At 48.4% G+C, this 26,842-nt stretch overlaps 1 protein-coding gene across 6 annotated transcripts in view; it reads left to right on the forward strand.

Annotated features, from left to right (window-relative positions):
• The window catches only part of ZNRF3 (zinc and ring finger 3), a 263,907-nt gene extending 237,423 nt beyond the window's left edge, over positions 1-26,484 (forward strand). For all 6 annotated transcript variants that reach the window (XM_054468974.2, XM_054468972.2, XM_063663051.1 and 3 more), the window contains 7 exons: positions 11,372-11,446; positions 12,176-12,307; positions 13,664-13,774; positions 15,608-15,775; positions 17,285-17,387; positions 18,115-19,857; positions 22,535-26,484. In XM_054468974.2, the coding sequence (XP_054324949.1) occupies positions 11,372-11,446; positions 12,176-12,307; positions 13,664-13,774; positions 15,608-15,775; positions 17,285-17,387; positions 18,115-19,857; positions 22,535-22,578 (2,376 nt within the window). In that variant the 3' untranslated portion in view covers positions 22,579-26,484. The remainder of the gene's footprint in view (positions 1-11,371; positions 11,447-12,175; positions 12,308-13,663; positions 13,775-15,607; positions 15,776-17,284; positions 17,388-18,114; positions 19,858-22,534) is intronic.
• The last annotated feature ends 358 nt before the right edge of the window (positions 26,485-26,842 follow it).

A 26,842-nucleotide genomic window follows, 5' to 3' on the forward strand; every position in this document is an offset into this window, starting at 1 on the left:
TCCAAGTCTTGAAAGTAAGCTAGCCAAATGCCCTGCAAGTTTGGCTTAGCAAAATCATGTATGTTGTATATACTTTTAAAGAAACCAGGTATTTTTTTTAAAGCTGTGTGCGTCCCCTTCCTCCACCCTCCTCATCCCCACCCTAATACAAATTACCCAAGAGCCACAGGTGATTCCCCCTGCTGGTTCGTGAGTGTTAGGGTCTGGTTTGCCTCCCCTCTTCTACTACCACCACCCCCCTTCCTGGCACCAGAATTTTCTCACCGGTTACCCATGTGCTCTGGTGTGTGACCTCATTTCCTATGGAATGAAAAGTTTCTGTCGGAAAACAGGGCCCTTGGTGAGGCAGGCCTTGGGAGCCCCCTTGCCCAGCGAGAATGTCCTGTGTCATGCAGTGACTCATGCTTCAGAGAACAGCAGCTGACCAGAATGTTCAAGAGCCTAGTGCCTGGGTGGTCACTACTAAGTGAAGAACTCGAGGAGGAGGAAAGGAAAAAGTGAGGAGTAAGGATTTAAAATCTACTTAGTGGCCTCCAGAGGGAGGGGCATAACAGTATTCAAAGAGCCTGGGCTCTCTGGACTGGGGTAGGACCCGCCAAGAGGGACCTGTGGGCGTCAGGCGTGGCCAGTCCCTAGGACCGGCTGGGTGCTCTCCATCGTGTTAACCGCCCTTTTCTCCTCCCTGACCACAGGAGCAGGCCTGGTGGCGGCAACAGAAACAGGGCTGGTTCCTGCCGCCCTGCATTTCAGCAGTGACGTGTTCCAGGCTCCGGCTTTAGATGGCTGTGTCTCTCAAGCCTTCAAGCCTATGCTTAGGTCTCTTGTTACCCCAAATTAGGGCACCATTGAGTTGGGGATTTTGAAGCTGTGGTAGAATTTGCCACCAGTTCACCCAGAGAGCCAAGGCGCCAGAGCTTTGTACCAGGTGGGGAAAGCGGCCAAACCTGCACTTTCCTGGGGTTGGGCCGCTGTGTGGTGTGGCCATATTTCTCTGCAGGTTGCAGGATGAACTCCATCAGTCTTTTAGGCTGGAGGAAAGTCAAGGCCCCCTAGTGATAATGGGAGGAGGCTGTAAAAATTCACATACAGCCTGCCCTTGTGGACATGGCCAAGGGTAGTCATCTGGCCAGCTTTCTTTTGGTAAAGGTACTAAGGGAGGCTCCCATTCCTGCAGAATGGAAGGAACAAACACTGCAAGTGGTTGGGCTTGTTTTCAGAGAGCTTTGATATCCAGAGATGAGCACATGCAGGGGCTGGGGCCTGATACAGATCCACAACAAGGCCAAGCCACTTTTAGTGCCTGGGGTCAAGGTTGGCCAGAGGAGGCACAATGCCTGCTTTCGAACTGACAACCAGTGAAAAGGCTGTCAGGAAATGCAACAGCAGAAGATGGCACCAGTAATAAGAAACCGAATCCTGAGAATCTTAAAGTGCGAAGAATATTATGTTCCAAGAAGATTTGGTAGAGAACAGAGCTTTCTCAAAAGTCAAAGGGAGGAGATAGGTGGCCTAGAGTGAGCTGCAATCAGTGCTTTCAGTAGCAGGGCCCATGGTGTTTGATGCTAACCCCTAGGGCAAAAGCTGATCTTTTAGGTTAATCAACAAACATTTCTTGGCCATTTACCCTGTGCCAGGCCTTTTGCCGGGTTCTGGGAATTCAGCAGGAAAGAAGTCTGACACACTGGCTGCCCTTTAGTGAAGGAGGCATTTTAAGTAAACAATGACAGTGTGACGTCATAAGTGCCACAGTGGCGGAGCACAGCATAAGGCCACTGGGCACCACAGCCTGAGGGAATACTACCTGAACAGAAAGAGAGAAGCAGTAAAGATGAACCCTGTGGGGGGTGGGTAATGTGCTCCTCATTGTTGGTCTCCTGTTACCTCAAATGTGGCCACCATGGAGTTTGGGATTTTGAAGAGAACTAAAAGAAGCTCAGTCTAGGCCGGGTGTGGTGGCTCAGGCCTGTAATCCCAGCACTTTGGGAGGCCAAGGAGGGTGGATCACCTGAGGCCAGGAGTTCGAGACCAGCCTGGCCAACATGGCGAAACCCTGTCTCTACTAAAAATAGAAAAAATTAGCCGGGCATGATGGTGTACACCTGTAATCCCAACTACTCGGGAGGCTGAGGCAGGATAATCGCTTAAACCCAGGAGGTGGAGGCTGCAGTGAGCTAAGATCGTGCCATTGCACTCCAGCATGGGCAACAGAGTGAAACTCCATCTCAAAAGAAAAAAAAAAAAAAAAAAGGCTAAATCTAGTTCAACTTAGGAGTTTGAGTGTTGTGTTCAGAAACAATAAGCAGGAGGAGGTCTCATCTTGCCCTAAGAGCAGCACAGTCATTGGAGAAGGGTGGTGCAGGTCAGATCCATGATTGAGAATGGTCCCTCTGCTACTGCATGGAGACCGTGTTGGGGAGGGGGCAGGGGCGTGCAAGGTGGGCTGGGCTCAGGAGCCCCCAGAAGAGAATGTTGTTGGGACTCGTGAGAAATCTGATGTCCTGGCCAGGGTGGCAGCAGTGGGGATGAAAAAACGATGGATGGATTTGGAAGCCAGAATCAGCAAAATTTGGTAAGCCATTGGGCGTAGGTGAAAAGGCAAAGGGCTGCAGTTTTGACTTTGCCCCGTGGGTGGAGGAATGGGGGAGATGGGGTACCTCCTTGAGGAGGGAGCCCAGGTTTTAGGGAAGTAAGGATTGTATGAAGAGCAGGCCCACGGCAAGACCCCTTGCCCCTACATTCTACCTGAGCAAGAAATGACCCAGAAATGTCCGGGACAGTGTGCTGTGCTCTGCGAATAGCTGCAGAAGTAACTTGGGGACCCAAAATAAAGCAGAATGCTGATGCCAAGTCCTGAGAACCAAGCCCTGGGACTCTGGAGCCATTTCGGATTCTCCATGAGCATGGTTACTGCGCCTTTCGGTCACACTACTTATATGTAAGTCTGTCAGAGAAGAGCCCCAAGGGAACACTCACTTGGATAAGAAGGGAAGAGACCTCAATGTCTTCATGCTGCTGCTTGCTAAGCAAGGTCTCTTCACCCAGGACAGCAGCAAGTGTGTTATGACAGACAGTTCCAGAAGGTCCTGGCTTGTGTCTTCCTTGGGATGCCTGGCACACAGTTGGCCCTCTTCAGTAGTTGTCAAATGAACTGTATACTCGAATGTTTCCATACTGATAACCATCTCATTTAAATTATGGGTGCCCTTTAGTAATTGGTTTCCAGATCAAAATGTAAGTCTTCTGTCACATCCTTCAGCCTTCCACCTGTGAGTTAGAGTGAGGGGGAATGGGTTAAGGGGATGATACTCCTCTCACCTTGACATACCATGAGCCATGGAGCAGAGTCCTAAAGCCTGCTCCATGGAAGGGAGAGTGTTAACAGGAGTTGCTGCAAACAGGCTTTGTGTCCAAAATGTTTGGGATGCTGGGTAGAATAGGAGCCTCTAGCATGTTAATGATGTATATGTCAGGGATAGCTCTGGAATATGCAACATTTCTCAAAGGACACCGACCAGGAAAATGATTCCCTTAGATGCACTTTGGGAAAGGCTACTAAAGAGATACGAGGCAAGTGAAGCCATGTTCTTAATTTCTTACCCATTTGCCCTTGGAGCTAAATGTACATGCTCTTCCTTATGACTCTCCTGGACTCTTCAGAGAGGGATCTACCAGCACCACGGGCAGGATGTGTGCTTGGTGAGGACAGGGGTCTGTGACCATGCTTGCTGCTGGCTGCTGTATGAGTCCCCAGGGTCTAGAACACATAGTAACCAGTTAATAACTACCGTGGAACAACTAAATTAATACATGGTTAATGCAAATAGAATTTGACTATGAACCATGCCCAGGGCAGTCTGCTTTGTTAGGCTTTTTTTTTTTTTTTTTTTTTTTTTAAATAGACACACGGAGTCTTGCTGTATTGGCCAGGCTGGTCTCAAACTCCTGGCCTCAAGCGATCCTCCCACCTCAGCCTCCCAAACTGCTGGGATTACGGGCGTGAGCCAACGCGCCCAGCCATATTAGGCTTTATGGGGCATACCAGTGTGGTCAGTAAGGTCTACCTCCTGGCTCCTGGGAGTTTCTGTTAATCTCCAAGGGTATGCCTGGCACCCAAGCAAGGCCTTTATGTATAGGACATCTATACCCTTTGACTCAGCAGAACCACTCATGGCTATTTTAAGGACAGACGCCTCCAGAATATGAGTACAAGGATATGAATACAGCACTGTTTATAACAGAGAAAATGTAGAAATCTGCTACGTGCCTCTCATGGAGATGGTCATTAAAGGAGCTCTGAATAACCATACAATGGAATGATATGTGTAGCTGGTAAGAAGAATGAATATTTTTCCACATCAATGCATATAAATATTGTTGAGTAAATCGTTGAGTTAAGGGGGAAGTAGAGTACAGAACAGTGTATGTCCAATATGTCCAGTGTATTTATTTAAATTTTTTTTTTTTTTTTTTGAGACGGAGTCTCGCTCTGTCGCCCAGGCTGGAGTGCAGTGGCACGATCTCGGCTCACTGCAACCTCCGCCTCCCAGGTTCAAGCAATTCTCCTGCCTCAGCCTCCTGAGTAGCTGGGACTACAGGTGCACACCGCCATGCCCAGCTAATTTTTTTTTTGTATTTTATTAGAGGCAGGGTTTCACCGTGTTATCGAGGCTGCTCTCGAACTCCTGAACTAAGGCAATCCACCCGCCTCGGCCTCCCAAAGTGCTAGGATTACAGGCGTGAGCCACTGCGCCCGGCCTTAAAAAATTTTTGACAGCTGGGGTCTATGGTGCCCAGGCTGGCCTCAAGCTCCTGGGCTCGAGTGATCCTCCCTCCTCAGCCTCCCAAGTAGCTGGGATTATAGGTACTCATCCAGCATATTTTTAACTACATTTTGGTGGGTGTGTGTCTGTAACACATATGCATTTTATTCTTGCCAATATATGGGTTAAAAAAACAATGGAGGATATAAACCACACCATTATGTTAAAATGCTGGGATATAGGGGGTAACAGATGAGTTATTTTTTGCTTTCAATTTCTGAGTTATTTTAAATTGTTCACGTCATACACATATTACCCTTATAAATAGCAAAAACTCTGAAGATGATCGTATTTTCAGGGAAAATGTATTACAGAAGTGGTAAACAACATAAGAGAAACCCTAAGATATTAGAGCTCAGAGAGAGGTATCTTATCTGTCCTTTGGCTAAGGAGAAGCACCATTAGTTTTATGGAAAAAGTTACACAGGAACTTGACCTTGAAGGATTAGTAATATTAGTATTAATATGATCAACTCATTATAGTTGACTCTAAAGTGTCTTTCCGCATGTGAAGTATCATCATCTAGAGAGTTACTCTCAAACTCACTTCTTTCTCCCTTCTACCCAGCTCATCAACAGGCCACCTAACCCAGAAATTAAATCTGTTGACAAATTTGCCTGTATTGTCTGTGCCAGTCTATCTATCTTGTCATTTATGCAGGTAAATAAGAGTTGGGTGGGTATATAAGAGGGGCATTAAAATTTGATGTGGATTTTGTTGAGATTCTTCATAATCTTTATATTCTTTGGCACAGGGCCCACCTATGTCCTCTGGAAACTAGAAATGAAAACCAATATTTATTCAATGTAGTATTAATTATAATTTTAAAAACTGGAACAACCCAAATATCAGAAATACATGTGTAGCATGTAGGAAAAAAAAAATCACAGCCATTTAAAATATTTACAAAGAATTTTTAATAACTTAGAAGCTTATGATAAAGAAAAAAAGCCAGAAGGCAAAATTGTATTCACTAGAGGCAAAAAAGTCTGTTTGGGGCCCCCATATGTCTACAACTTCCTGTAAGAGGTTGAAGACATGTCTTCATATTAGCACTAACAGTCCAACTTCCGTGGTTAGCTTATGGTCAGGAATGTGGGACAAATGAGATTTTTAGTCATCTTTTGGGTTATTTCCTATTAAGACTGTATTCTGTCAAAGTTTTCCTGCAATAAAGGGTAGGCACTAGGGATACCACATCCAAGAGCTTGACAGAGGAACAGGTAAACAGGTGAAAGTGGAATCCCTGCCCCAGAGACTCCAGGGAATAGGGATGGGGGTAGGTCCAAACCCCAAACCAAGTCTGGGTATAACTACACACACTGGGGAGAATGCCAGATCCATTCCTGAGTGGAATTCCTGGTAAGTGGCGGGCTCTAGGCTTCACGTTTTCCCACCCACAAAGTGGTGATGGGACAATTCTCATCATAATTGGTACACTTACACTGGAACATTCTAGACTCAATCTTACTAGTAAAAGCACTTCCTTATGAAAGAAAACCACATCACATTCACAGTCAGGGAGCACTTTCTTTTTACCAGTAGTAACCCGAGTATGGTACCAGGCAGGCTTGCTTTCATTTATAATAAACATTTATTGAATAACCATAGGAGTGGTAAGTGCCAACCACAGTAGGGCCCTGTCTTCTAGAGGCTGGAATTTTGTACTTTGCAAATGTATTTTAAGGGCGCAAGTGTTTGCTCTTTTGCTGCTTGTCTCAATGGCTACAGACATTGTCTAGACTTGGGTCCAGCAGCCCTGGGAAGGTAAATAAAGGACCGTGACAATCTTTCATTCAGCACTCTGCACTGGGTTTCCGGTCACCTGCTGGCTGGTGCCAACCTGCCCTGGCCTGAGCAAGGATGGAAGTAGCGAAGGTGATGAAGGATGTGAAGATAACCCTTGTGGGTGGGGATGAGGGGAAGGGCACATAGAGGGCAGCAAGACAAGGCCTTTGGCTGCTTCTGGGAGGCCTTGCCAAAACTTCCCACCTGTGTTCTGCAGTCACACCCTTCTCTTAATCTTGCACTCCAGGCTGTGCACAGTTTAGGGATAACGGCCCTTTGCAGCTACAGCCCAGTTTACCAGTGACTTTCATCCAACCATATCCACCAGGCTGCATCTTTCCCATCCTTTCTTTGAAAGGGCCCCAGCTTCAGAGTTTTGGATGTTAAGTATGTGACTTAAAGATCCTAAAGATAGGATTTCTGGTGGCCACAAGAGTGTGGACTCCTATGGTCTAGGTTTGTTTTGAAATAATATTCTGGTCTACACTTGAGTAATTAAAATGGTGAATGATCTATGAGAGTGATTGGTTCAAGGAATATGCCTCGTCAATTTTTAAACTGAAAATATGGGCAAGGGGCAAAGAATGACCAAGTAATGTTCTGTTTTTGTTTTTTTTAAGACAGGGTCTCGCCCTGTCGCCCAGGCTGGAGTGCAGTGGCACAATCATGGCTCACTACAGCTTCAACCTCCTGGGCTCAAGCAGTCTACCTCAGCCTCCCAAGGAGCTGGGACTACAGGTGAACGCCACCATGCCTGGCTAGTTTTTAACTTTTTTGTGGAGATGGTCTCGCTATATTGCCCAGGCTAGTCTTGAACTCCTGGCTTCAAGCAATCCTCTGCCTCAGCCTCCAAAAGTGCTGAGATTACAGGCATGAGCCACTGCACCTGGCCTGTATTTTTTTAATTTCCTTTCAGAACAGTATAATAAAAGTGTCTTTTTCTAAATATGGGTTATTCATGGCCTCTTTTAAATCCTAAGCTGGCTTCTGACAGGCAAGTTCCCTATAGGATCTTAGCATGGCTCCCCTCCTGTCCAGTCCTGGTGTGTGCAGGAAATACAAGCTGATTTTAATAGTAGTTTACATTAAATATAATTTTAAAAGTAGATGACCTGTGCGAATGAAGCATTTTTCTCAAACAAGATGTGTCCTTAGATCCCGTACCTTTGCCTGGTTGTATTGGAAGTCAAGCTGTAAATGGAATTTAAGCACCATATAGAGAGAGAGAGAGAGAGAGAGAGAGACAAATTCAAATCCCTGGGCTCAAGTGATACTCCCGCCTTAGCCTCCCGAGTAGCTGGGATTACCGGCCCATGCAACTGCAACCAGCTGCCTTATTACTGACCTGCCGTCTTCACTGTAAAAACCAGGAAACATATCACCATGTCCTAGATTTTGTGAAAAACGTCTTTTGTGTCTCTCAAATGATCGTGCTTCATCCGGAACCTCTGAGTCCTTGAGACCTCCACGTTCCGGGCGGAGCAGGGAAGCCTGAACTTTAAGAAGGCCACATGGCTAAATGGCTTCCCTGAGGCATGTCTCTCCTGGGAAGGCATTCCCTACCCCAGATCCTGTAGCCTTTCATCCTGAGGCCATTAGACTCTCCAGGTGCACCTGCATCAAAGCACACAGGTACCGCGCTCCTGATCTGGACTTATCTGAATTGCACATTCCCCGAGGGTGCTGTTTGATGTGCTTGATGGTGGAATGAAAGCCAAATAAAGGAATGAGAGGGCCTGTTTATTTCCTCATTTTTAGTGCTTTTCCTCAGGGCCCTTCTATGTCTGGAGAAGGAATTTATGAAAAAGCCTAGGATACCACCTAAGCGGAAAACACCAGCATCTACTTACAATTATATTAACTCTGGCATCCATAAGCTGTTGGCCTCTGGCAGAGGAGTCTGTGTCCCTAAAGAGATCTATGGATAGCCAGCATGGTGGCTTATGCCTGTAATCTCAGCACTTTGGGAGGCTGGAATGGGAGGATCACTTGAGCCCAGGAGCTCAAGACCAACCTGGGCAACATAGTGAGACCTTGTCTCTACCAAAAAAATAAATAAATAAATAAAAAATTAGCCTGGCATGGTAGCATGCACCTGCAGTCCCAGCTACGCAGGAGGCTGAGGCGGGAGGATCATTCGAGCCCAGGAGTTCGAGGCTGCAGTGAGCTGTGATTGCACCACTCCAGCCCAGGTGACAGAGTGAAAGCCCATCTCTGATAGACAGAAAGATAGATAGCTCTATGGTGGAGGAAAGTGATGCCACCCTGGCCTCACACTTTCTCAGCTGTGTCATCAGCATTCTCTCTTCCTGGAGGAGGGTGACAGGGCCAGTGCAGTTCTGAGTTGCTCTGATAGCCTGCTGCTTCTCATTTGAGTGGCCAAGGCTGGGACTTTAGAAGGGACCCTAGTCATAATAACATAGGCGGCCTCCCCACACCCCCTCCCCCCTTTTTTTTTTGAGACAGAGTCTCACTCACTCTGTCGCCCAGGCTGGAGTGCCATGGTGCGATCTCGGCTCACTGCAACCTCTGCCTCCCAGGCTCAAGCGATTCTCCTGCCTCAGCCTCCCGAGTAGCTGGGAGTACAAGCACATGCCACCACATCCAGCTGATTTTTTGCATTTTTAGTAGAGACAGGCTTTCACCATGTTGGCCAGGCTGGTCTGGAACTCCTGACCTCAGGCGATCCACCCACCTAAGCTTCTCAGAGTGCTGGGATTACAGGCATAAGCCACCGTGCGCAGCCATCTCCCACCGCCTTTTTTTTTTAACAGATGGGGAAACTGAGGCTGAAGCTGAAAGCGATTGAGTGACTTGTCCACTGTTAGCAGCATGCCAGTGGCAGAGGCAGGAATAGCTCCCAGGATTCATTCCTGACTCCTAGCCTAGCAATCTGGTGATGAAACAGGGTGTGGTGGACAATCGGCAGAGACTTTCAATGCATTGAATCTCCATTCAAAAAGAAAAGGTCCCCTGCAAGACCAGGACAGATTGTCCAGGGTGCCAGAACTTCTTAAACTGCCAAGGAACTTGCAGTATACTCAAGATTTTACTGAAGTTGTTTTTGGTACTGTTTGGTGCTAAATACAAGGAATTGGTTTGTTGTAAAAGCTGTAGGGTGAGACTGCCCTCTAGTGGGCCAGTGGAGCTATTGGTCTAGCCGTGTTCTGGGCAACGTTGCTTTCTCACGCCACATCAATGTAGAGTGATTATTCCTATGCAAAGGAATTTCAATTTTATTCTTTCTCAGGCACTGTGGCCCATAGTAACTCTATTGATCTCTAAGCACTAGCCATCATTTGCCCATCTTATAGAAGGCTGGTTTTGCCTTCTATACATACACACATTAGAAGTGTCTTACTTCCCTAACAAGATTCAGGCTCCTAAAAGCCAGGACACGCATGTATGTATGTATGTATGTATGTATTTTGTGGAGACAGGGTCTTGCTCTGTCACTCAGGCTAGAATGAAGTGGTACAATCACAACCAACCTCTACCTCTTGGGCTCAATCAAACCTCCTACCTCAGCCTCCCAAGTAGCTGAGACTACAGGCATGTCCTGCCATACCCAGCTAATTTTTCTGTTATATTTTAGATATGGGGTCTTGCTATGTTGCCTAGACTGGTCTCAAACTCCAGCCAGGCTATAGCTTAAGTCTTGTTTTTCCACAGCTTCTACCTTGCTGTCCCCTTAGCTGGACATGGAATTAGAAGGTTCTTTGGGATGGAAAGGAATCCTTCCCCCACATCCCCCAAAAAGAATCGCGTCGCTTCTCATTTGTTCCTAAAACATTCTAATCTCATCCCTCTGATCAGTAGTTCCCCCAAGTAGTTAAATCATCTGAATCCCCCAGAAGGCATACACAACTCAGTTTCCTGGGCCTGACTCCAGCCCTGCTCAATCAGTCTCTGTGGTTTGAGCCAGGAAATCTGCTTTACAAACTTCCCAAGTGGCTTTTGATGTGTAGCCAGGTCTGGCAGCCAACTGCTTCAAAACCCCATTTACAATTATTTTTCACAGCTCCCACCACTGACAGTGTCTCCAGAGGTCTTCAGCTTGTGTCACTTATTAAAATTAACCATTTTGAGACTCATTCAGAAATACTCAATATATTCTTGTAACTGGGTGACATGGGAAGGAAAAAGGAACCGCATGAGATGGACCAAAGGCATTTGCTTTGGTTGCCAGTGGCTCTGAAACAGGAAATACTGAAACCAATACCTCTGTACTGACTGGGCAGGTTGTTGATGTTTAGGTTGTTTTCAGTATTTGGGCTGGATAGGAAGACAAAAGTTTGTTAAGTTATCAATTATGTATTTTCTCCATTATAAGTCATCTGACCTCACGATTACCATACAAGGTAGGTGAAATTGTCCTCTTTAAAAAAAATTTTTTTTAATTGACAGATAATAATTGTACATATTCGTGGGGTACATAGCAATATTTCAATACATATAAGGTATAGTGATCAGATCAGGGTAATTAGCATATCCATTATCTCAAACATTTATCACTTCTTTGTGTTGGGAATGTCCTCCTCCTAGCTATTTGAAACTATAAATTATTGTTAACTCTAGTCATCAGTTCCCTTCTTTATAGATGGGAAAATTGAGGATTAGGAAAGTGAGGTAACGTCCCTGAAGTCACATAAGTTGGTAACTGTCAGATTCTGCATTTGATTACAGGCCTGATTGCCAAGGCCAGCTTTGAAAAGGTAAGAGGACCAGAGGGCCAACCTGCTGTATTTTTTTACTCTGGCAGGCCAAGCGAGCAGTACAACGGGGAGCTACTGCAGTCATCTTTGATGTGTCTGAAAACCCAGAAGCTATTGACCAGGTAAGCTCCTCAGGCCATGCCAACACTGCAGCCTCCCTGAGAAAGGCACTTCCTTTAGTGAGCTTGGCTTGTCCCGGTCATGTCACCCTCATCTCAGGACGTTTGCTCTTATCTTCTGAAGTTAGGTGTCCATGTTTGGACATAATTCCCAAGGGATGTGTACTGGGCGAGGTTAAGAGCCAGGGAATTGGGGCACAGGGGGCATTTTCTCTTTTTTTCCCCTGAGACGGAGTCTTGCTCTGTCGCCCAGGCTGGAGTGCAGTGGCGTGATTTCAGCTCACTGCAGTCTCCACCTCCCGGGTTCAAGCGATTCTCCTGCCTCAGCCTCCCAAGTATCTTGGATTATAGGCACGTGCCACCACACCTGGCTAATTTTTGTATTTTTAGCAGAGATGGGGTTTCACCATGTTGGCCAGGCTGGTCTTGAACTCTTGACCTTGTGATCCATCTGCCTTGGCCTCCCAAAGTGCTGGGATTACAGGTGTAAGCCACTGCACCGGGCTCAGGGGGCATTTTCTAAGACCTTTCTGGGCCTTCTGCTTGCCCAGTCCATCCCAAAACAAGCGTCATTCTCAGCCTTGCTCTTCTGGGAGCTCCAAGGCTGTAATGTTGGAAGAGCTGGAGGATTCCAGACAGGTATTCAATGTTCCTTCCCTGCAGCCTTTCTTTCTCTCTACTGCTTCTTAAAGTAAGCACACCTTTTAACCAGAGCCCTCTCTTCTTCCTTAGCTGAACCAGGGCTCTGAAGACCCTCTCAAGAGGCCGGTGGTGTACGTGAAGGGTGCAGATGCCATTAAGCTGATGAACATCGTCAACAAGCAGAAAGTGGCTCGAGCAAGGATCCAGCACCGCCCTCCTCGAGTGAGCCTCCGCACCATTTGGCACAGGCTCCAGGCCTTGTCTGCTACTACCTGCCCCTTTATTTCCCTTGGGCTTTCATTCCTATCTCTGTCTAAAATGCTGGCATACCCCAGGTTCCTGCAGGCTTAGATCAGCTATTGGACTCAAGGCCAGGGTGAAATTTTACTCGTGTTCCTTTATAGTGAATTTGAAAAATCCTACCAGAAATAGATACTTTTGTGCTAAGATGTCTCTGGCCTCTTCCACCTGGCATTCCCTCTTGGCGATCTCTCATCCTTTCTTTTCCATCCCATCTCCCTCTGAAAGGCAAACTGAGGAGGGTTGAAGGGATGGGGCACCCAGCACCTGGCTTCCCGTGGCTTCCTTCTTCCATCTGACTTAGACACTAGAAAAAAAGGCTTGTATTTCCTTCTTCCTATAGAGTAGATTACCTTATTGAAACTCCCCAAGTTAATTTGAGTCTGGAAAAGTTAGCTTTCAACTGGGATTGAGTTCGATGGCTAATGAATAGCATCTGCATCTCTTAAGTATGTAGAAGAGACACTACTGGCCACTAACTTTTAACCAGCCTCTTCTGCTGAAACCTCAAGCTGAAGAATTCCAGGAACCTTGGGCTGGTGCCCTATATTGGTGTTATTTCCTCCTCACAAATATTGGGACATTCACAGTGTAGGATGATTCTTTCCTATGCACAACATAGCCGGATACATGCAGCTTCCACTTTGCAAAGCTCTATTCCCATTGGCCAAATGGAAATCCCAGATAAGGTGGCTGCGAGGTTTTAGGAGGCAGTGAGGAAAAGGTAAGAACTAAAACTAGAGGGAGTTTGCTGAACTGACTTGCTGGCTTCTTTTTAAAGGGGGGTAAAAAAGCGCTTTGGTAAATATGACTCATTGTAGTGGAAGCTGATATTTGTGGAAGCAGCATACAATTTTCTGAGTTGTTGTAAACCATTAATTATATAGTTAGTAATCACTGTTCCCTCAAAACATGACACTCACTCTTTTGTCCTATAAATGTGATTATTTGTGTTTATTTGGAAGGGCCTTTCTTACCAGTTACAGCCAACTTTGCAGTATTCCACGGGGAGCCAGGCTTTACCAACAGAGTTCCCTTGGCTCTTGGGGGGCCTGGCTGAGATCGCCACAGGCATCCCCCTGGGCCACACCGAAGGCACTACATGGGCCTAGGGAGTACACCATGTGCATGTGAGCAGAACCCCAGGAGTTTCCTACAAATTGAAAGGAAACTCATCCCAGTCACCCCATCTTTATCCTGACCAAGCCAAGATAGCCCATGTGTCGATTACCAGGCTGGAGAGAGGCTGTGACTCACTGTGTCTGTGTTCGGTTCCAGCAACCCACTGAATACTTTGACATGGGGATTTTCCTGGCTTTCTTCGTCGTGGTCTCCTTGGTCTGCCTCATCCTCCTTGTCAAAATCAAGCTGAAGCAGCGACGCAGTCAGGTAGTGCCTCTGTGTGTAGCCTATGAGCAGTAACCCCTCTTGCCCTGACACTGGGGAAAACCAGGACTCTCGTCACCTTATTTTTTGATGGTGCAACATGGAGCCTCACAGCTGTGGACTCTGAGCTCCGCAGCCTGTTCCCAGTGGCCTAGAAACCGCAAAGATGGAAAAAAAATAAGAGCAAACTAGGCCAGGCACCATGGCTCACGCTTGTAATCCCAGCACTTTGGGAGGCCGAGGCAGGCAGATCACTTGAGCTCACGAGTTCAAGACCAGCCTAGTCAACATGGGAAGACCCCGTCTCTACCAAAAATACAAAAATTAGCTGGGCATGGTGGCATGTACCTGTAGTCCCAGCTGCTCGGGAGGCTGAGATGGGAGGATCACTTGAGCCAGGAGGGCAGAGGTTGCAATGAGCTATGATCGCACCACTGCATTCCAGCCTGGGTAACACAGTAAGACCCTGTCTCAAAAAAAAAAAAAAAAAAAAAAGATCAAAACTTACAGCCCAGTGCCTTCTCTGTTCTAAAAGGGCTAGTCCTACAAAGGTTAAGCATGGGAATGTCTCCAGCAGGTGTTTTGAAGGAAGTGTTTATTTTATTTTTTTATTTCTTTGAAACAAGATCTCACTCTGTCACCCAGGCTGGAGTGCAATGGCACGATATCGGCTCACTGCAACCTCTACCTCCCGGGGTCAACTGAGTCTCGTGCCTCAGCCTCCCAAGTAACTGGAATTACAGGCACCCGGCTAATTTTTGTATTTTTAGTAGAGACGGGGTTTCACCATGTTGGCCAGGCTGGTCTCAAACCCCTAACCTCATGTGATCCGCCCGCCTCGACCTCCCAAAATGCTGGGATTACAGGCGTAAGCCACCACGCCTGTCCCAAAGGAAGTGTTTATGTCAATCAATGTTAGTAAGTATTATAAACACTCCACAGGTCTAGAATATGTGCTGTGGCAGTCTGAGTTTTGAGTGCTTTCTCTGAAGTCTATTCTGGCATGATTGAGAAGTGTTTGCCTGTCCCAGTGCATCAAGTGGCGCCCTACAGCCTTGGTCCTCAGATAGAATCTGTGGTCCAGCAGCAACAGCAGCACCTGGAAGCCTGATAGAAGTGCAGGGTCTCAGTCCCTGCTCCAGAGCACCTACACAGTATACCAGGCTCTCTGGGTGATGCTTGATTAACAGTAGCTGCTGTAGCACTGCAGCCACCACATCACTTTGTGCTTGTAGGAAGGAGAAACTCAGGGGTGGAGGGTGGTGAGAGGATAAGCAGAGATCTGGACCCCCAAATGTATGGCAGGGTCATGTCTCAGGGGAGAGATGGTGGATCCTGGAAGGCAATCTGTAGAGAAGAGAATCACCAAAGTTCTCATGAGGGTTGAGTGACCACCTCCAACAAGATGATGGCTTGTGTTTTTTGAGCACAGCCTATTTGCCAGGTGCTAAGCACTTACACATTGTCTATTTACTGTCACCACCTCCTTCAACAGAAAGAGGAGGAACCCTTGGCATGGAACAGGTTGATAACTCAGGGTCTGGCAGAGTTAGGAGGCAGCAGGTCCAAGTAATTGGAGGAGACCCCTGCCTTCAAATCAGAGAGACCCCTGCTAGTCTTGCCACTTAGGAAAAGCCTAGGTTGATGTCGTGGACACCACACGTGTCTGGAGAATATGTGCTATGGCAGTCTGAGTCTTGAGCGACTTCTCAGAAATCTGTTCTGGTGTGATAGAGAATTGTCTGCCTGTCCCAGTGAATCGTGTGTCATGTCCCTGGGGTGACTGCCACTTTCATACATACCGGACCCTCACACAGACTACATTCTGCCGTGCAGAATTCCATGAACAGACTGGCCGTGCAGGCTCTGGAGAAGATGGAAACTAGAAAGTTCAACTCCAAGAGCAAGGGGCGCCGGGAGGGGAGCTGTGGGGCCCTGGACACGCTCAGCAGCAGCTCCACGTCCGACTGTGCCATCTGTCTGGAGAAGTACATTGATGGAGAGGTAATGGCAGAAGCAGGCCCATCCTGGGTGGGGAAAACATAGGCAGGTCAGCAGAGGTGCCCAAGACCTAGAAGGACAGGGCCCTGTGTTCCATCACACACATCAACTTTTAGAGTCACTCTTCTGAAAATTCTGAGACTTGACTTGATACTTAACTGGGTGTTTTTACTTACAAAGAGACAAGGGATTTTATATCCCTCACTTTTTTTTCTTGTAGCTCTTTGAAAATTTTAGGCCTAGTACCATGCCTGTAGTCCTAGCTACTTGGGAGGCTGAGGTGGAAGAATCACTTGAGGCTAGGAACTTGAGGCTGCAGTGAGCTATTATTACACCGCTGCATGTCAGCCTGGACAACAGACTGAGACCCTGTCTGTCCTAGAAAGAAAATTTCAGACCTTCAGGAAAGACTGGTACCATAGACGATATATGTCAGGGGCCTAGAATCATCCATGATGAACATTTTGCCGCATTTGCTCACTCTCCCTCTCTCTAGACAGATGCATACATACACATATTTGGGGGGCAGGGAGTAAACCACTTGAGAATTACAGACATTTGATGCGCCTTTGTTGAAAATGTTCCACTGCTGCGGAGACTGTTGGATGGAAATGGAATTTTTGCAGAATAGAATAGTAGATTCTAACACAGACTCTGGGTTCTAATCCTGACCTGGGTGGATTCTAGCTTTGTGATCTTGGGCTAGTGACTTCGTTTTCTTGTGACATGGGCCTGACACTGACCAGCATTCCAGGTGATCATGAAGGTTCCGTGAGAAGATCCAAGGTATACCCTTTGTCAGTCTGTCAGGCACAGTGTTAGGTGTGAGCTGGAATATTACTGTGCTAGACAGGTCAGAAAATTGAAAGACAAAGTAAAATGAGCAAATCTGGAAGATGCTTAGGCTTAGGAACTCTGGAGGTGGTTCTGTCCCAATAACTCCAACTGTCTAGATAGGCTGCTTTTCTTATAAACCACATACCCCATGGTGAGGTTCAGGATCCAGTAAAGGAGGGGATAGCAGAGCTTTGCCCCTTTGCTGCCACACCTGTCAATCATGAGTCCCAGGTGTCTTCCTTTCTACTCATGCCTATTTGGGATACCCAGGGACAGCCAGCACCTCAGAGATGCACAATATCTTGGGGTATACCTGGCCCTCTCTCCATACCCCTAGGCCTCCCATCCTCACTAGCACAAGGCCTCAGCCTTCCCTGGGTGGAGGCATGAGTGTGTTTGCCCTCCTCCGACTACAGGAAAGACGCCTGCCTCTGTGCGTGCCCACTCCCTTAACACTGAGGACTGTGGTTGGGGCTGACTGCTGGCAGTTTCCTTCTCCCTAGAACACATGGGTGGGCCCTGCGTCTAGGGAATTGAGCCCTAATTGGAGGTGGGGAGGAGAGTGGGGAAGGGCACTGGCGTGCTGTGCAGAGCTCCTTGGTCTGTGCTGGACTCTGCAGGAGGACACACCTGCGAGGCTGAAGGCAGACCTGTGTCCCCTCTCTTCCTGACCAGGAGCTGCGGGTCATCCCCTGTACTCACCGGTTTCACAGGAAGTGCGTGGACCCCTGGCTGCTGCAGCACCACACCTGCCCCCACTGTCGGCACAACATCATAGGTAACTGTCACCTGCCTCAGCCATTGCTGAAGAGTCAAGTTAGAGAATGCTGTCCCTACCAAGTGCCTAGCTAGAGTGTGACACACACTGCAGGCTTGGGAGCACGCAGAACCACCGCGGCACTGCCCTCTGGACTTGGAGGCCTGGCAGCCCTGGGTTTTGGAGGTTGTCTGCACGACCCTTAGGAGAGCTTGGCATTAAGAATCACCCTGAGTTCAAGTTTGGGCTTCACATTAAGCAGCTTCCTGACCTCGGGCAAGACATCTGGCCTCTCCCAGGCCTGAGGCCCCTAATCTCTTTAGTGGCAATGACAGTAATGGTGTTTGCCCACGCCTCGTACAATGGGGGTGTTCCTAGGACCACGAGAGACGATGAGTGTGCAGAGGCCAGCTTGGGCTGTTGCTCCTGCATCACTGTCATTAAACAGGGATGGCGGGACACTGGCATCTTTGAATCCGATTCTTTTCTGCAGACTCCTGTGGTGCCCTGTCAGGCAGAGCAGTGGGGAGTTGGGAGCGGGGCCCTTACAGGAGATGGGCCATTTCACACAGATAGGCAGGTCAGCCTCTGCCGCTGCAGCTGAGTTTGGGGGCAGGGTTGTGAGAATGGGCACCTTGGCAGGTGACCAAGTCTGCTGCTTCAGCCTTTGCCCGTTTTAAAAATCCCTTTAGCCTCTGACACCAGTATACTCAGCCCTGCCTACTCTGTTTCCTCCACTTGTCTCCAGAACAAAAGGGAAACCCAAGCGCGGTGTGTGTGGAGACCAGCAACCTCTCACGTGGTCGGCAGCAGAGGGTGACCCTGCCGGTGCATTACCCCGGCCGCGTGCACAGGACCAACGCCATCCCAGCCTACCCTACAAGGACAAGCATGGACTCCCACGGCAACCCCGTCACCTTGCTGACCGTGGACCGGCACGGGGAGCAGAGCCTCTATTCCCCGCAGACCCCCGCCTACATCCGCAGCTACCCACCCCTCCACCTGGACCACAGCCTGGCCGCTCACCGCTGCGGCCTGGAGCACCGGGCCTACTCCCCAGCCCACCCCTTCCGCAGGCCCAAGTTGAGCGGCCGCAGCTTCTCCAAGGCAGCTTGCTTCTCCCAGTATGAGACCATGTACCAGCACTACTACTTCCAGGGCCTCAGCTACCCGGAGCAGGAGGGGCAGTCCCCACCTAGCCTCGCGCCCCGGGGCCCGGCCCGTGCCTTTCCTCCGAGCGGCAGTGGCAGCCTGCTCTTCCCCACCGTGGTGCACGTGGCCCCGCCCTCCCACCTGGAGAGCGGCAGCACGTCCAGCTTCAGCTGCTATCACGGCCACCGCTCGGTGTGCAGTGGCTACCTGGCCGACTGCCCGGGCAGCGACAGCAGCAGCAGCAGCAGCTCCGGCCAGTGCCACTGTTCCTCCAGTGACTCTGTGGTAGACTGCACTGAGGTCAGCAACCAGGGCGTGTACGGGAGCTGCTCCACCTTCCGCAGCTCCCTCAGCAGCGACTATGACCCCTTCATCTACCGCAGCCGGAGCCCCTGTCGTGCCAGTGAGGCGGGGGGCTCGGGCCGGGGACCTGCCCTGTGCTTCGAAGGCTCCCCGCCTCCCGAGGAGCTCCCGGCGGTGCACAGTCATGGTGCTGGACGGAGCGAGCCTTGGCCGGGCCCTGCCTCTCCCTCGGGGGATCAGGTGTCCACCTGCAGCCTGGAGATGAACTACAGCAGCAACTCCTCCCTGGAGCACAGAGGGCCCAATAGCTCTACCTCAGAAGTGGGGCTCGAGGCTTCTCCTGGGGCCGCCCCTGACCTCAGGAGGACCTGGAAGGGGGGCCACGAGTTGCCGTCATGTGCCTGCTGCTGCGAGCCTCAGCCCTCCCCACCCGGGCCTAACGCTGGAGCAGCTGGCAGCAGCACCTTGTTCCTGGGGCCCCACCTCTACGAGGGCTCTGGCCCGGCAGGTGGGGAGCCCCAGTCAGGAAGCTCCCAGGGCCTGTACAGCCTTCACCTCGACCATTTGCCCAGGACAGATGGGGTGAAATACGAGGGCCTGCCCTGCTGCTTCTATGAAGAGAAGCAGGTGGCCCGCGGGGGCGGAGGGGGCAGCGGCTGCTACACTGAGGACTACTCGGTGAGTGTGCAGTACACGCTCACCGAGGAGCCCCCGCCCGGCTGCTACCCCGGGGCCCGGGACCTGAGCCAGCGCATCCCCATCATTCCAGAGGATGTGGACTGTGACCTGGGCCTGCCCTCGGACTGCCAAGGGACCCACAGCCTCGGCTCCTGGGGTGGGACGCGGGGCCCGGACACCCCACGGCCCCACAGGGGCCTGGGAGCAACCCGGGAAGAGGAGCGGGCTCTGTGCTGCCAGGCTAGGGCCCTGCTGCGGCCTGGCTTCCCTCCGGAGGAGGCGGGTACTGCCAGGGCCAGCTTCCCTAGTGCCCTCCAGGACACTCAGGAGTCCAATGCCACGGCCACTGAGGCTGCAGGTGAGAGCAGAAAATGGCAGTAGGTCAGAGCAGGAGTTTCCATCAGGGTCGTCTTGTCGTCTTCTGTCTTAGGCATTTTCTGAATGACTTCTTTTGTGCCCTTGGCTTTAAACACCATCTGAGGCTGAAGATTTCCAAGGGTTATTCCTCAGCCTGGCCCTCCCTTGTTCAGACCCATTGAGCCCTCTGCTTCCATGACCTCGGGATCTCTCCCCCAAGATGCCTGCAGCCTGTCATGTCCACAGCAGTGCTCTCATTTCCCCCTCTGCCCTGCTCCCCATCCACATGCTCACACCAAAAACCTAGCACCAGCTGGGGGTAGTGGCTCATGCCTGTAATCTTGGCTCACCCAACCACTTTGGGAGGCCGAGGCCGTGGATCACTTGAGGCCAGGAGTTGGAGACCAGCCTGGCCAACATGGCAAAACCATGGAGTCTGTTCATGACTCCGCATGGCTGGGATATTATGTAGGAGCCAATTCATAAACATTCTCGTTACTCAGTACAAAAATTAGCCAGGGGTGGTGGCGGGTGCCTGTAGTTCCAGCTACTCAGGATGCTGAGGCAGGAGAATCACTTGAACCTGGTTGGCAGAGGTTGCAGTGAGCCAAGATCAAGCTACTGCACTCCAGCCTGGGTGACAGAGCAAGACTCTGTCTTAAAAAAAAAAAAAAGGCGGGACCCAGTGGCTCATGCCTGTAATCCCTGCACTTTGGGAGGCCAAGGCGGGTGAATCACTTGAGTTCAGGAGTTCGAGACCAGCTTGGCCAATATGGTGAAACCCCATCTCTACTAAAATACAAAAAAATTAGCTGGGCGTAGCGGGCATCTGTAATCCCAGCTACTCGGGAGGCTGAGGCAGGAGAATCGCCTGAACCTGGGAGGTGGAGGTTGCAGTGAGCCGCGATTGCACCACTACACTCCAGCCTGAGCGACAGAGCGAGACTCCATCTCAAAAAAAAAAAAAAAAACAAAACAAAACCTAGGCCCCATCCTTGTGCTCACCCTGCCCCTTGCACTTCAGCCTCCTGGGCTTCTCAGCCTGTCTGTGAAGGACCCCAGTTGCTTGTTTTTGCCTCAATCCATGAAAATGAATTCCCAGAAAATGAAACTTAGCAAAAGACATGTGTAAGATACAAGTCCAGATATTTTATTATTAGATTCAACAGACATCAGATTGCTACAAGTTTTCCAAACATGCTGTCTCAGTAATAAACTGTGGAGTCTAGCAACTCTGAGTAGCACTGCAACAAGATCTACCGGCGAAGTACATCCCAAATGTATCTACTTCTCTGCACCCCCACTGCTATCCCCTCAGTCCAGTCTCATTTTCCTCTCTTCGGGACAGAGGCAATAACCTCTGACTGACCTGCGTCACTGGTCTTGCCTTCTATTCCACTTGGAACCAGAGTGGCCTTTTTTGAAACATAAGTTGATGTCTTTGTGCTAGAAAACCCTTCAATGACTTGCCATTACCTTTAAAATCTTAAAAATGTTGGCCGGGCGTAGTGACTCACGCCTGTAATCCAAGCATTTTGGGAGGCCGAGGCACGCAGATCACCAGGTAAAGAGATCGAGACCATCCTGGCCAACATGGCGAAACCCCGTCTCTAATAAAAATACGAAAATTAGCTGGGCATGGTGGGGCGTGCCTGTAGTTCCACCTACCCGGGAGGCTGAGGCAGGAGAATTGCTTGAACCCGGGATGCAGATGTTGCAGTGAGCTGAGATTGCCCCATTGTACTCCAGCCTGGCAACAGAGTGAGACTCCATCTCAAAAAAAAAAAAAAACATGTTAACTCCTGGCTGAGTGCTTTGGAAGGCCAAGGCAGGAGGAGCACTTGAGGCCAGGAGTTGGAGACCAGCCTGGGGAACATAGAATGAACCTATCTCTTAAAAAAAATTTTTTTTTAAATTTTTTTTTTAATTAGCTGGGCATGGTGACACATGCCATTAGTCCCAGATACTCAGGAGGCTGAGCCCAAGAGATTGGCTACTCACTTGAGCCCAAGAGATTGAGACTGTAGTCATGATCTCACCACTGCACTTCAGCCTAGGCAACACAGCAAGACGCTGTCTCAAAAATAATAATAATAAATGTTAGCATCTCACTCAGTTCTGTGTGATCCAGCTCCTGCCAACCCATCAGATGAGCTCCTGGTTCACTCCTTGCTTGCTACTTTCACCCCCTGTGGCCCCTGTCCCGTTCTTCCCATGTGCCAAGCTCATTCCAGCCCCCAGACCTCTCCGCTACTTTTCTCCTCCAGATCTTAGGTTAAGCGACTCTCCAGCCCCCTCTGAGATCACCTACACACCTTCTGTTCACTTCTGTCATCCTGTTGCTAAATTACTTTGTCTCAAGGTTTGTAAGCTCTGTGGGGGAGTCCTCTCTACTGCTTTTCCCAGGGCCTGACGCACACTGGGCACCCAGTTAACATCTCTAATATATTGGGTTTTCATGCTACCTGAGGGCTTCTAGAAAGCTCTGTACATCCAAATGAGAGGCTGGCTCTCCAGGAGGCACCTGTGCTTTCAGCACAAATGGAGCCCCTCTGGGAACAGGAACCTGCTTCAGCCCTTTAGCATACACAGGCCTGCCGCATGCTGGGGACAGGGCCGCCTGGTCCCATGTGTGGTGCCAGCTCCCTCCCCTGATGATTGTTCTCTCTCTTTCCCAGGACCGAGATCTCACTCAGCAGACAGCAGCAGCACAGGAGCCTGAGCTCAGGAGGAACTCTTACCTGGAAATTGGGAACTGTATGGAGACTCCAAACTGACTTCTTTCAAAAAACAAAAAAAAATTTTTTAGCTTTGACAAACACACAAAAGTGGTAATAAAGAGAGCCCTCCTTGTCAACCCAAAATGTGAGCCCACTGTGGCAAAACCACCCCCTAACCCATTAACAAATCAACAGACAAAATTCTCCGAGTCCTTTGCCTCTTTTGATAACATGTTGTTGTTCTGTTTTGTAAAGTGTGTGTGCTTGGGGTTCCGAGGTGTGGGATTGAGTTCTCTGCTTTGTTTTTTTTTAAGATATTGTATGTAAATGTAAAATGTTATTTAAATATATATTTTAAAGAACCCTAACCGCCAACTTTTGCTGAAAAAGAAAAAAAAAAAATCACTGCTGCATTAAATGAACCACATCATGTGTAGATACTGTTGTCTCCCTGAAGGGAGCTCAGGCCTTTGAAAAGCTCAGGGCTTCACCTGCCTTAGAAAATGAACCAGAAACTTGAAGTAAAGCTAGTTGATAGGGGTACAGGCTCTGAGGAGCAGTGCAAAGCTGCCTCTTTCTTTCTCGTGGCAAATCCCAATGTACACGATTTCAGGTCTCAGACGCCATGCCTCTCCAGCCCATGCCTTTAGGCAGGTGATGGCAGCAGCTAGGAATAGGGTGTACATGATCCGCAGCCCTGCGGAGCCAGGTCAAGCCGCTGCTATGAAAGCTCCAGGGTGACGGGGACGATTCTGCCCAGTGTCCTCAATCTGTCCCCTCAGGTCATGGTCCCAAGTGAAATGACAGAGTCCACAGCCCTGGTCTTGGCTGAGGTCCAGGTCATAGTAAGGGCATGTTCTTGGGGCCCTCGACCTGAACTCTGACCCTCGGGGCAGGGAAGAGGAGGTTGTCCCCTTTGGTTGTCCTGGCTTTGGAGTCCTTTGCAAAAATATTTTGGGCCCCCTGCCACTGGCTGCAGAAATGGCTCGACGGGGTGTGTGGGGACAGACACCCAGAAGGAATGTACTTTTGTGGCCTTGGTGTCCGATAGGGCTGGGGGAGAGTGCTCTCCACTGACCCAGCAGCACACCGATGTGCAGTGCGCATGCATCTGTGCATCTGTGTAGGGACAGCCACACCCCTTGGCTGCTGCTTCCTTGGGCTGCCTTTCTGGGGGCGTGTGCCTGGACCTACGAGGTCTGCACTGAGCTCCATTTGAATGATACCTTTCCTATCCCATTTCCCCACGGAAGCACCGCTTCAGGGTTATTCAGTCCTCTGCCTCATGGCTGAAATTGCTCATCTCGTCTGCAGATGTCTACTATCCTGTCTACCTAATGCACTATTATGTATTGATTCTCCATGAGACAGAGAGAGAGAGAGACTATCAGATAGTTTACACCCAAAGGGTAGGTTTTTGTATATTTTTCCAGCCTTTTTTATTAAGGGGAAGGGGAGAGTTTAAAAACCCAAACCGTTGTGGTTTTAAGGTGTTTCATTTTTAAAAGGGAGAGAGAATCTATTTAAAGCTATTTCAGATCAGGGATTGTCATCCTTTTTTGTCCAATGTATTCCTTGTTCTTTAAAAAAAATTTTTTTAGAGGAAACTAATATTAGTCCTTGTGTTCACTAACTCTTCTGGTCACTTGTATTTATTTATTCATTCATTCATCAGATATTTGTTAGCATCTGAAAGAACTGGCCCATTGGGTCTGAAAGCTCACTTGAGAATAGGAAACTTGAGACCTGGCCCCCTGTGGGTAGGAGAACAAGGACCACCTGGGTTGCCAGGTGATTCTCCAGTCTTGAACAAGTCTCCACCTGGGTTCTCCATTCTTGAACGCGAATCTCACTCTTATCAGAATGTTTTTCTTAACCTCAGCGTATGATGAGGAAATGTACTTATCTGTAGCTAGGATTTGACGAATTCCAACATCAAATGATCAAAACATTTGCCATTGAGGCTTCACTGGTGAGATCCATGCTCCATCCTCGGGTGCAGTCCCTTGGGGGCTGCTCCTCGGACTGCGCCCCGCACACCTGTTATCGAGGGTGTGAGAAGCGCCTAAGCTGTTGACATGTGATCTGGGACGCCTTCATTTCTCAGGCCAGGAGTAGCAGCTGCTAAGGACAGCAGCTTGCATTGCATGGTTTTAGGGAAGCGGGGTCTGGCTTTTAATATGAACTGCAAAAAGCAGCTTCTCACTGAGATTTTTTTGTTGTTTGTGGGGGGTTTTTTGTTTTGTTTTGTTTTTAATGCCTTTGAGTGCATATTTTCTTCCTCGTCTGAAACCGAACTCCCAAAGTGGCTTTCTTTAGCCCTGGCTGGAAAACCACCTCTCAATAGCCTTAAGCAATAAATAGATGAGTAGAGAATGTGGCTTCCACTGGGCTTATTAAAATAAGTGTGTCTAGTTTTCACTTGAACAAGTGATAGCCGCAGATGGCAAAAGAAACCCATTTAATTTTTGTAGCTTACAGGTGGCAGAAACAAAAATGCAATTTTAAAACCAAATCCCAACCATTGTCTTTTTTTTTTTTTTTTTTTTGAGATGGAGTTTCGCTCTTCACCCAGGCTGGAGTGCAATGGCGCGATCTCAGTTCACTGCAACCTCTGCCTCCTAGGTCCAAGTGATTATTCTGCCTCAGCCTCCCAAGTAGCTGGGATTACAGGCATGCGCCACCACACCCGGCTAATTTTGTATTTTTGGTAGAGATGGGGTTTCTCCACGTTGGTCAGGCTGGTCTTGAATTCCCGACCTCAGGTGATCTGCCCACCTCGGCCTCCCAAAGTGCTGGGATTACAGGCGTGAGCCACCGTGCCCGCCCAGCAATACCAACCATTGTCTTTTAAATTTGTGTTGGCTTCTCAGACAGGGAGATCACTGGAATAAAATAACCAATGGTCTTATTTTGTCACACGTAAATCAAAAGAAATGTCCTCTTTGAAGTTGTAAGACTCCACCAATGACAGACACCCTTTTCGGTGCACTCTGAGTGGTGTGTGGTGGTTTTATAGCCATGGAAACTAGGAGTATCTCACTTTCCACTGAGAACCCCTGCCCCCAATCCCTCTAAATTGGGGTGTGGCAGTTGGGCAGGGTCAAGTGACCCAGCCCTGGGTGTAGGACAGCCATATACAGTGAAGAGTTCTAGAACCAGCTAAAAATGGAAGTTTGGGTGTTTACCAACAAGGTACCTCTTTATGGATGCAGCCCCAGTAAGCTGGCTTTAACTCTCAGCTCCTTCCCCGTCTCCTCCTAATCCAAGCCCTTTTATAAAATAAAGCCCCATCTGTCCCACTGCTCACATACTTATGTGCTGCTAGTCTCTACTCGAAGTTCGTGCAGGACTAATGCTTTTAAAATGAGTTCTAAAAAATAATTACTAATCGAGAATATTATTCTTTAAACAGAACTGCCTTTTTCTACTCTTTGTGTAAACTCTTTCTATTGTGTTGGTCTAACGAGGCACTATTTTAAAATTTTTTAATTTTTCCCATAGCACTTAAAAGAGATTTTGTAAAGACTTTGCTGTAAAGATTTTGTAATAAAATGGTCTAAGGGCTCTTTTTCCAACATTACCATTTTTAAAAAATGTTTTAAAAGCTAGAAAACAACTTATGTATATTCTGTATATGTATAGCAGCACATTTCATTTATGGAAATATGTTCTCAGAATATTTATTTACTAATATATTTATCTTAAGCCATGTTTTATGTTGAGAGTGTGACATTGTTGGAATAATCATTGAAAATGACTAACACAAGACCCTGTAAATACATGATAATTGCACACAGATTTTACATATTTGCAGACCAAAAATGATTTAAAACAAGTTGTAGTCTTCTATGGTTTTGTAACAAATTGTACAAATGACTGTAAAAAAAATACAATTTTATCAAGTATGTGTTATATGTTGTCATTGGTCTGTTCAGTTAAAGTCTACAGATTCAACAAGGGGAGGTTTGCATGGGGCAGTACTTTTAACTTCTACTTGTCCATGGAAGCATTCATATAACTTTCTCTCCCGTTAATATAGAGTCCAGGTTATTGGGGGTTTAGGCAGTGTCACAGGAGAGCATCTGTTATAAGGTGTGTGGGTTTACATCCTTGTGAGAATGGTAGGCTTTCTGCTCAGCCCTATGTAGAAAGAGCTAGGGAAAGTGATAGTGATCGAGCCTAGGGGTCCACTTTTTATTTTTTATTTATTTATTTATTTATTTGTTTGTTTATTTATTTTTGAGACAGAGTCTCACTCTGTCG

The sequence above is a fragment of the Pongo pygmaeus genome, chromosome 23 (genome assembly GCF_028885625.2).
Source record: "Pongo pygmaeus isolate AG05252 chromosome 23, NHGRI_mPonPyg2-v2.0_pri, whole genome shotgun sequence".
In the NCBI taxonomy this organism is placed as follows: domain Eukaryota; kingdom Metazoa; phylum Chordata; class Mammalia; order Primates; family Hominidae; genus Pongo; species Pongo pygmaeus.